The sequence below is a fragment of the Lepisma saccharinum genome, chromosome 29 (genome assembly GCF_977018435.1).
Source record: "Lepisma saccharinum chromosome 29, izLepSacc3.1, whole genome shotgun sequence".
Taxonomy (NCBI): Eukaryota; Metazoa; Arthropoda; class Insecta; order Zygentoma; family Lepismatidae; genus Lepisma; species Lepisma saccharinum.
In genome coordinates this window covers 40,411,454-40,422,321 of record NC_139257.1, presented here as the reverse complement: position 1 = coordinate 40,422,321, position 10,868 = coordinate 40,411,454, and the positions used below count along the sequence as shown (strand labels likewise).

Below are 10,868 nucleotides of genomic sequence, written 5' to 3'. Positions count from 1 at the left end.
GTTCTTGGATCTACCCCTCTTCTTTAAAACAATCCTGGTGGCCTTAAAGCAACATACACAAAGTAACGATAAAATACGAATGCAAAACACATATAAATATGAAATCTTAGGGGCAGTCCTGCGTCGGAGTGAATTTGCCAAACTATAAAACTCGTACATTCTGTTTCTTCGTGTGTGGAAAGTACAGAAGCAGACAGACAAGTGTTTTTCTTCTGTACCACATTGATAAGATGTAATTTAGGTAATAATCTGGCATAAGATTTCTTTCTACGTCTCCCGGAAGAACAAAACACATCTTATCATGAAATATATACGTTTCTTTTAGCACCGCTTCCCTCCCAACAGCCTGCCAACATTGGGGACATACAATAATAGCATGTTTTAGTTCCTAAAAGCTGCTACAGATGTCGTGGCGAGGCGATCAAATGTCGTAGGTGGCGGCGGGATCTCGAGAGAGTTGGCCAGACGGTTCCCCGTCCAAACGCCGAACAAAAGACGATCGGGTAATCTTGCTTGTGGACTTTCGGTTCGGTTGCGAGCTCAAGCGACCACTTCGCAGCCAGCGACGGCACAGTGTAGTTACTGCTGTCTGTGAGGACGGCAAAAGGCAACAGTGGGAAAGCACGTGCAACAAAGTGGCCTCTGGCCAGTCTTGGTTCCTACATCTACCTGTTCCCTCCCCCCCTTCCTACTTGCCTTCCGATTCTTCACCTTTTGCGACCGTTAGGAGTCTTCGTAACTAATGTGAAAGTGAGCAGAAAGGGAAACTTGTTTTTTTAAAAAGTGAGTGTGTAGTGTTTTCGTGTGTGATTCTTGTGTTGGAAGACCACGCGTCTTCGGGAGTGCAAGAGGACATGATTCGTTCCTCGCCGGGGACTTGTAGACACAAGGTTCCTAGTGGATGCCAGTGTCGCAAGCAAAATAGCTCAATAAAGTCAACAATGAACCTTGTTGTTTCGTCCGTCTCGACGCTTCTGTTCCTTCTGACAATAACAGCAATAGTCACGCCCATTTCAGCAATTGAGGTAAGTTCTGTTCCGCTTCTGTTTTACCCACAGTGCACCTTGTGGTGTAATGCATGTGAGCACAAGCACGCATTGAGGCATTCCGATTCTCATGTGTTTATTTAGAATCAGAGGACTTTTGACCTGAAGATAAATGCTTTTCGTATAGGGGGATGTTTAGTGTGGTGGGATGCGTAACTATTACCAGGCAATTTCCACGACTACTTTCAAGATATGTCTACGTGTGTGGTTACAGCAAACGCATGTGTTTTGTTTCAGTCCACTTTTTATACACAGGCTAATCGCTACTGGAAGTATCGAATCCGAGACCCATTGATTATAAGGTAAGAGGGTCGCAATTACGACATCGGGAGGCTGACGCAAACATTCCTTCCTACATTTTAAGAAGGGGGAGGGTCTGCAACGTCCATTTAGGTTTGAAAAGGACCACAAAGCAAGGCGCCCGCCCACAATATTCTTTCTCAAGAGGGCAGCAGTGCTTAAAAATAAGGGGAAATTAGGGTGATGCTTTCCCCAGTTAAAATAATTCTCATAAAGCATTCCCAGAGCTAGGATAATTTGCATAGGCACTTGATCTGCTGTCTTTCACGGCACCCCTTATTACTGTTTTCATGTTACAATTTCAAAATTTTTAAACTTTATCAAGGTTTTTTTACCCCCTCTTATTTGAAGGCAAGGGTTTTAGATATACAGTATATTGAAGGGTGCAAAATGACCTGAAGTGCCGACGCATCCATAAACTTTAAATCAATCAATTTCAAAATTTGAATTAGTGAAGTCTTTTTAGAAATAATCTCAGGGGTGGCAAGTCCCCCGGGCGGCGCCAGAAATTTTCGACCGGGTGGGCAGAAGCTCCATATTGATAAATTAGGGCGGGCAGTAAAATGTAAGACCATATATAGTATATACGTATGTGTATGTAAGACGTATGTATCCCCCTCTCTCTTACACTCCCGATTTTCCTCTTACTTCTTTTCCCTTTCCTTTTCTTGTTTTCCTCTTTATCTTTTCTAATCTCTTCTCGCATCTTGTTCCATTTCCTTTCGCTTTGTCTCTGATGGATACAATTATTTCAAGGAAGCGTTTACCCATGCGCAGCCATACATTCTAATTACATTCTTTCATGCATGTTAATACAGTGAAATAAATGTGAATTAGGTTTAAGCTTGTGTTGCAAATACAAGGCACATACTTGATTTTATGTATTCGGCGACAATGATAGAAAGTGCGATGGTAGACAATCGTGAAGTTTCTCGTAATTTAAATGCATGTTCCTGAGCATAGTATTTTCATCGTATGAGTTTTTGACTGAAAGAGTTTCCTTACTCCTTGGGGGTCACTTTTCTTAGCACATAAGGTTTGTACAACTGAGAAATCTATCTGAATGTTTGCAGTAGCGGCGATTGGGTGCCAACATTCGAGGGGCAAGGACAATATACTTTTTATTCGTAACAAAGGCTTAGCATAAAAAGGCCATAGTGCCGGGGCAAAAAGTGGCAAATGTGATGGGGGAACTACATCCCCCACTTCCCGCTCCTCCTAATCGCCGCCACTGAATGTTTGGATTAAAATGAACGTCTTATTAGGAATGATTTAAAACACACACGGAAAACCAATTCTTTGTTCATTGTCCATGAAGTATTCCTAGGCTAATGAAAGGCTATTTTGACAAAATATCACTCATAATTAATAAACAAGTAAGATTGAAAAAATTGTTTAGAATTGAAGAGATTATTAGCTAAGTTGCTATTCGTTTTCTGAACAGTCATGTTAGTAATGCTGGAGAAATAATACACGTATGGTTACATGAACATATTTTTTGAGGTAACAAAATGATTTAGGACACAAGGAATTCATAGAAGTTGATCACCGTACCAGTAATAATTCATCTATTTTTCATAGATGTCTTTGGCATACCCTATAAACTTAATTCTTTCAGGGCAACGAGTCCCTGGCGCCTTGAACCACTGTCAAAGTAATAATTTATGGGGGTTTGTATTTTGAGTGTCAGCGTGTGATTGTTTTCGCCCCTTCGTTACTTTCATCTAATCAGTATTGAACCTTACCGTCGTTATTATCAAAATTAGCAGAGAAATTACTTAAAATAAAACAAATCAACCACAACTTACTCTTCCAAAAAATGGAGTTTCATTAGTTCATACCGCTTAGAAAGTTGAGGTGGTAATTTCAATCGCACAGCGTTTCATTAGTGGATCAAGACAGCTAATTACGTGAACAATGACATTGTTTTTCGAAAGCATCAAATATTTGTCTCAGGCAATCACCCTCTTAAAATGAACGCATCTTCTGTGGTGACAAAATGCCACGTTTGGTGCGAGTTCTTTCTGTATATATTTTTCCCCAATGCCATAACGCTGTCGTTATAATAGAGAGGTCCTGTGTTCGACTCCCCCTCCTCTGGTGGAAGCACAATGCACACTGGTTCGGAAAACACGTTAAACTGTAGGCTTAGTCCGATTAGCCTATCTTAGCATAAAAGTGGGCTTAAAAACAAAATTTTTAATGGATACTTCGTGACACCTCTTTCCACACATAATTGGTTTATTAAAATTTATTTACTTAGCTATTGTAATGATTATTGTGATTCCTACATATTAGTAGTACGAATATAAGGTTGATATTTCGCATACCATATTGATATATGAAGATGACAGGTATATAAAAATTGTGATGAAATAAAAAAAGGAACACTTCTGGAATTTCAATGCAGAGCTAATTAAAACTATATTATACTCTGATCACATCACCTCCAGATTCGGCCGAGACCAAGAAAGTATGGGGCCCTAACTCCACACACCCTATACGCCTTCATGGCGTGGTGCAGAGCACAGGGAAGCACTTTACATTACTTTTTTTATTATACTCTCTAGCATACTTAAACCCGAAGGTTTATCGCTACAGCAACACAAGCCTTCCATCTGTCCCAATCCGGGGCAAGATCAATCTAATCTTTCCCATCCTTACCGATTTCTTTCGGGTCCATCCCAACGTTGTCCCTCCATCCTCGTCTTGGCCTTCCTACAGGTATCTTACCATCAGGTTTCCCAACAAGAATCCTGTAAACTCTTCTTTCCTCTGCCATTCACGTCACATGGCCTGCCCATCTAAGTCTTCTTGATTAAATTAATCTAATAATAATTAAAAAGTCGAAATAATTTATTGTGTTGCTGGAGGAAGTAACGCTAAGATGATGTTTTTATTTGTTTATTTATTAACCATACCCAGGTAGGGATTTATATACGTATGTGGAGGCCCGGAGCTGCAGTCCTCAAGTTCACCCTAAATTCTGATCTAATTTTGATCATACCCTGCATAATTTTGAGCCTCCTAAGCCTACTAGCGGCTTTTAATCATGGAAGTATTCATTTGTTCACAGTTTTTGTTTCAATAGCTATAGTAATTACTTTCACTTTTAATGACAAAATTGGCTTTTTATGGGTTGATAATATATGAACATTTCAGCATAGATAATATTCACAAGTAAAATATACATGTTATGAACACCAGAATACACTCATTTATTGAATTATTCATATATCCTCAAGTATATGTACTTATCGAATTTGATTGGGTGGGCAATCGGGTGGGCACAGGAATTTTTGGGTGGGCGATTGCCCACCCGTGCCCACCCCTGTCGCCGTCCCTGGTCCCCCTCCCCTCTGCGGGCGCCCATTTGACCTAAAACTTACTGATTCGTACTCTTGATACGTAAATACAGCCGTTATTTCCCCATTTTATCAATTGAGTCAACAATAAACATACATATATTTATAAATACGGTTAAATAAACTTGAAATTCGTGACATACTCAAATTTAGCATGTGTTTTGTTACAAACCCCATTTTCTAATAAGTATGTGTAGCGATTCATCTGATTTCTCCATTTTCCCCTTCTAACCCTTGTATTTGAGAGCCACCTGCCGCCTGTGACACACACCTATATATGAATTTTACAAGTTGTTTAAGCTGTCTTGAAAACTCAAATCGTTCTGAGGGGTAATGCCACTTATGAATTCAAGATGTCTTACCCTCCATCAGTGAACAGAGATTCTTTAGACTCATTGCTTCCCTTAGACGAAAAGAAGTAAATTCTGGGAAGAGATTTCTTGTATAAACCAGCGCAACATCCTCTCTCACTTGTCTACTGCTTTGCATGTTGGGAGTTTTCTTGCATTGCTTGAATCTCTCTCATTGTTGCGTAAAATGAACATTACGACGGACCAGTGGCGTGCCCAGGATTTTGGAAAGAGTGGGCTTACATCCTTTAGTAGTCAAATCCTCATTTTTCTGCCTTTCACGTTCTTTCTAGGAATACTGAGAAATAAGGCTTCCCACCAACCCCCCTTGGGCACGCCACTGCGATGGACATAGGTTGACATTCATTTTTCGTGGAATGGGGGGAGGGGTTGCAATGACCTCTTCCTCAGGATGCTCTTGGCGTTGGGCTTTAAGCATGTGTCAACAAAACTTTATCGAAAATTCCTCTCTGTAAAAAGTGCTACGATATTCCACATTCTTAAAACTTTCAGAACATTGACGTGACTTGTCTGTAATGGTTTCGTGGCATTGGTGAGCCTTTTTGTATCTTTGCTTATGCCTGGTACGACAGAGTTATCTTTTGATGCGGCCAATTTTTAGACTTTGTACGTTTTTAACTGTTCAGGCTATTTCCGGCGTGTTTTTCGAGCGGGAAACCTGGTTTCAATAGCGGCTCATTTCACCAGTCCGTCTGGTGCGCTGAGCGGCTGCGTAGGTGGCGCTGGCGACAGGAAGAAGGGCGGGGGGGGGGGGGGAAGCAAGGCGAATGTCTCCTGATCGGCGAAACGGTAGGGTCAAAGTGTATGCGTGCTTCACAGTGCTGAACAGCATAAGGGCTCTGGTTACACGCCACACCCTACCATGTGGTTCTCCATCCACCTCTGTCTGTTCTTCGCTGTTCTTTAATTTCGCAATGTGAAAGTCCAACGGCTGCCAATCTTTGCGAGTGTTGAGAATAATTCTTCAACACTTTTTTTGTAGTTCATGCACGCAACACAATGCCCTGAAAAATCAGGGAAATTACTATATTCTTGTACAGTTAACAGCAAATATAATAGTAGGCAAGTTATCCATAGCTATTTTCATTCTCTTTTTTTTTGATTCTACATCCTGTGTTGTTCTGAATGGAATTCTGTTCATGCAGCAAAGCGGATGAAGGAACGTATTGACAGAATCTTCCACAGAGGATTAGGCGATACTAGCTGTGTCTAGACGCCAGAGCTTCGTTAACCTGCAAAAGTAGTTTCCAGGTTGTAATACCTGGTAGAGAGGTCATCACTATAGACGTTTTTATTTCAGTTCATGATCATTTACGTCATGGAAAACTGACAAAATCAAAATGGTGATGGAAAATCCGCCTTACTTTTGCCGTTGAGTGTACATACCAGGATTTAGAAACTAACGTAAGTTCCACTGAACCGGCTTCTTCTTACTATAGAAAAAAGTTTCCACAGTGTACTTTCGTTACTTTATTTTTAACAATGTTGAATACGCGTGACATTCTTGAAAAAAAATTGGATAGATGAACGCTACACTCCACAGCCCGGACATTTTTTTTTGTGCGAGTCTCTCTCTTCATCCCTCATCCTGAACTTGGCGATTAGCGAAAAGTGGTATAAAAAAGTGCCAGTGGCGCAACCACAGGGGGGCAGGGGGCATGCCCTCCCCCCCCCCAACCTTGGTCGGAAATGAGTTCTAGGGGGTGCAAGGAGGGTCAAACATTGACGGCCAAGTGTGCCTGCAGGGGACAATTACCGCCCAGAACTTCAAATTTTATGTAAATAAAAATACTTTTCGTACAATTTTCTTGCTCGCTTCTCTCGCAATCCCTGCTTTTCTTAGTCTTATTAAGTTCACAACAGTAGCTAGGAGACGACGGGAGACGGCACTGCGCGCCGAACGATCTAAATGAAAATAAAGTTGTAAAATTGAATGATAGATTTGTGTTTTTTTTAAAGTTTACTTTATGCACAGAAAGGCTAAACGAGACTGGACCTATAGCTTAAAGTGGGTTCCGAACCACTATGTGCCTCCACCGGGTATCGAACCCGGGACCCCTTGCCTACAAGGCGACGATGTTACCACAACACCATTGGGGAGGCACAAAAGTTGTAAATGATATAATGCCATGGAGTTCCGTGAAATTATTTGCGCCCTATTAAATTAATATTGATTTCAGCCTGGAAGTAATTGGATCCAAAAAATTTCTTCCTCGCTTAGCTCGCATTTTTTGTTTGTTCGCTGTGATGCATTGTAAATCACCAGACAGAGAAATAACACTTGTGTTAATTGATTTTGTTTTAAATGCTTGAACAATTGTTTTTGGGAAAGGGAGCGTGCACATTTGAAAGACAATTTATGCTGTTGGTTTATTGTGACATGGATGAATTGGTTGTGTAATGTATTTAAATAATATATGCTGTATATAATATTTATTAAATAAACTTTGAATACGTACACAATTTAGTGTCCACGGCTTGGTCATGGATATTTGCGAGTATCCATTCATCATTCTCATCATGCTATCATCACTCATCCCCATCTTCGTAAATTAGCCAAAAGTGGCACAAGAAACGAAGTAAAATAAAGCAAATCAATAATAAAGTTATAATAACATTATTTTTATTAACATTATTAATATTATTGGTACGTTTATCCTGGTACTTGTTCCCCCCAGACAAAAATTTGTGGTTGCGCCTCTGATAAGTGACCTTTCATTGCTTGCAACAATCTACGAATGTCCACTGAACCTGACCAACGGAAGATACCGGGCCGAATTTCAGGATAATTCTTCCTAAGATATTTTTACTTTATGAACATGCAAGAGTGGTGACACAGTTACTTTCTGTTAGGACTGATCTTCTCCTCTCCAACAATACCTAAATCATCAAAATACTCCACATAGTTTCCGAGATATGACATGTTTTATGGGCGTATTCGTTCGTCCACCCAATTTCTGAAAATCTTCAAATTTTCAAAAATTTATAGACCTTCAACTTTTTGGACAAGTCTAATATTGCATATTTGTCATTTTGGATTCAGTATCTTTCAGTAAAAATAAAATTGGAAGCAAATCCGTGACTGAATTTAAAAATTATTCAAAATATTATGATAACGTGAACAACTATCTCTGTTAGAAACGAGTAACGTGCACTTTTTCTAGTACTGTACACAGAGTCGTTTCGTGAACGCATGCGGTGCATGCTGCGCATGCGTAAATTGTGGGGAAAAGGACAGCTTGCTCTGCGACGACATTCATGAGCATTTCTACATTCTAATTTCTTCATATAGGAGAAGTATTTATTTTATGCGAGAGCGCTGAACTAAGCTTATATTACATTTCTTGGATCTGAAGTCAAGGAAAGTAATAATTATTTTCCCACAATTGACGCATGCGTCACTTCAGATCCAAGAAATGTAATATAAGCTTAGTTCAGCCTTCAGCGCTCTCGTGTAAAATAAATACTACTCCTATATGAAGAAATTAGAATGTAGAAATGCTCATGAATGTCGTGGCAGACCAAGCTGTCCTTTTTCCCACAATTGACGCATGCGCAGCATGCGTTCACGAGACGCCTCTTTATGAAATGTACCAAAATCACTGCAACCATCACGATGTGTTCAATCTTACATACGTTGCTAGCAAAAGCAGACACCATGCTAAAAACCAGTTCATAAGAGTGAAAAAATATATAAGCTTTACTTACCTTTCGTAGAGGAGGTAGCACCACGTCAACACAAAGATTGGTTCATCAATATTATAAGTCACCTCTTCTAAAAGTTTTCTTCCCGGTAGGAGTAGCGAAGAAAGTGTGTAGACTTAAAAAAGAAGTTATGGCATTCTACAGACAGGGAGTAATTTAGATGATAATCTTAGGGAGGAGTTTAAAAATATCACGTAGGAGTAACTCATGAGTTAAAATTGTGTCAGCACTGTGTAAATACCACCACCAGGTGGCAGGATGTATGTGTAAAAGTTCCTCCCTGTGGCCTTCAGCATTGTCGAATTTGGTGTTGCTAATCTCTGTATTTTATTTAGAGTAAATAAGGCGGGTTTATCATTGAGTAACAATCGCGTGTGTTTTGAGATTACAATACAGGTGCCCTGCTTCATTGTTGCTTACCTTTAGCATGTATTTCTTTCTTTTCACGCATATATTTCGAGAAAGCACGAATTTTGGATTTGTGGATTTGCCCACACGTTTTTTCAGTTCGGGTATCGAATCTGGGACACCTCGATTGCAAGGCATCAACGTTACTACCACGCGATCGTGAAGGCATAAAGTAATGTGCTCCCCTGTGCTTTGCACCACGCCATGATAGATGGGTGTCGAGTTAGGACCCCAGACTTTCTTGATCATGGCCGAAGGTGGAGGTGATGTGATCAGCACCACACCCCTGGCAGTCTTTACCTCCCAGAGTTTCCTCCAGGTACGCTGGTGGGCGCTTAAACAGGTGGAAAAAATCCCTCTCCTCCTCCGCTGGGATCGAACCCGTGTCTCTCGCATGGTGGTCGGACGCCCTAACGATTTTTTTTAAGGAATACCCCCTTTACGATAGTGCCGTCATTCATCATTTTCTCAACTTTCACACACATCAATTTTTACTATATTCTCAGTTTCTCTCTTGACAAACGCAAACATCCATGTCCTAGCCGTGAGTCGTAGCACGATGAGCTGACCGACTGAGCTACCGCGGCTCTATACCTTATGCACATTTATCATATTTCCAAGAATACTACCTTATTTGGCAAGGCCGCCCGGAGAGGTTTTTCTCAAGGGGGCAGCAGTGGTCAAAATGGGGGAACGTGGGAGTGATGCTATCCTCCCAATTAAAAAAAATCTCATAAAACATCTCCCAACACGACAATGTACATACGCATCACCCCACTCACTACAGTTTCTCCATGCTGATCCATACAAGCATTCCTCATGTATGCCAAAACTTTTTCTCCAGATATCTCGGGGGGGGGGGAGGGGGTGTCGAATCAGAAAGTACTCCTCATGCAGAGTTCACTTTCGTAGCATCATGAGTGTTTCGCTGTTCCCAGCCAGTCTTGCCACAATATGAAGGCACTATTTCCCTTTCCAAGGGGCAAAATGTCCCTTTTTGGACCAATTTATCTCTTCACCTAAGTAAATTATATAATAATAGTAATAAAAATAATTAATTTTTACTTTGTTGGGAAGAGTCCTAGTCTATTTGATATTAGAAATATGACACTTCTAGATTTGTTTGGGAGGTATTAGGCAATCGTGTGAAACATGGAAGTGTTCCAAACGGACGTATCTTTCAAATGAATATTCTGTTGTCTAATTGTGTGGAAGATTACATTACAGTTCACCCATACACTGCGTAAACTTAATGAACTTTATAGTATAAATTGCTGTTTAGCGATAAAGCATTGACATGAGGAACAATTAGCAGTCTGTTGCTATCTTCCCTCATTTGATTACTAGGTTACGTAAGTTCATTTCTTACGTCATCGCGATAACCTATTGAGTTCCTTTATCCTAACTCTTAATGCCCAAGAACCTGATAAGGAGTATATCATTCATAAATTTTGTTGTCGTTCACATTTATTTTTTCCCTGTTCTCTGCGGAGAAGTGTTATTCAGTGTGAAACATCAAAATCGTTCTTGCCCTCTACAGCGCATGATTTGGGGGGGGGGGGGGAGGTTCCGATAGTCAATTCTTCAAGCAGTTGGAAAAGGTTTTACAACTACAATAATTTTCGTAATTCCCTTATATTATTCCATTAAATCAATACAGTTTCATTGCGGCG

At 40.4% G+C, this 10,868-nt stretch overlaps 1 protein-coding gene across 18 annotated transcripts in view; it reads left to right on the top strand.

The window, feature by feature from the left end:
* Window positions 1-470: 470 nt before the first annotated feature.
* trol (terribly reduced optic lobes) overlaps window positions 471-10,868 on the top strand; it is a 1,072,318-nt gene continuing 1,061,920 nt past the window's right edge. For 9 of the 18 annotated variants that reach the window (XM_083114888.1, XM_083114893.1, XM_083114886.1 and 6 more), the window contains exon 1: window positions 471-1,025. In XM_083114888.1, the coding sequence (XP_082971014.1) occupies window positions 855-1,025 (171 nt within the window). In that variant the 5' untranslated portion in view covers window positions 471-854. The remainder of the gene's footprint in view (window positions 1,026-10,868) is intronic. The other 9 variants (XM_083114896.1, XM_083114890.1, XM_083114898.1 and 6 more) reach the window with 1 other exon arrangement.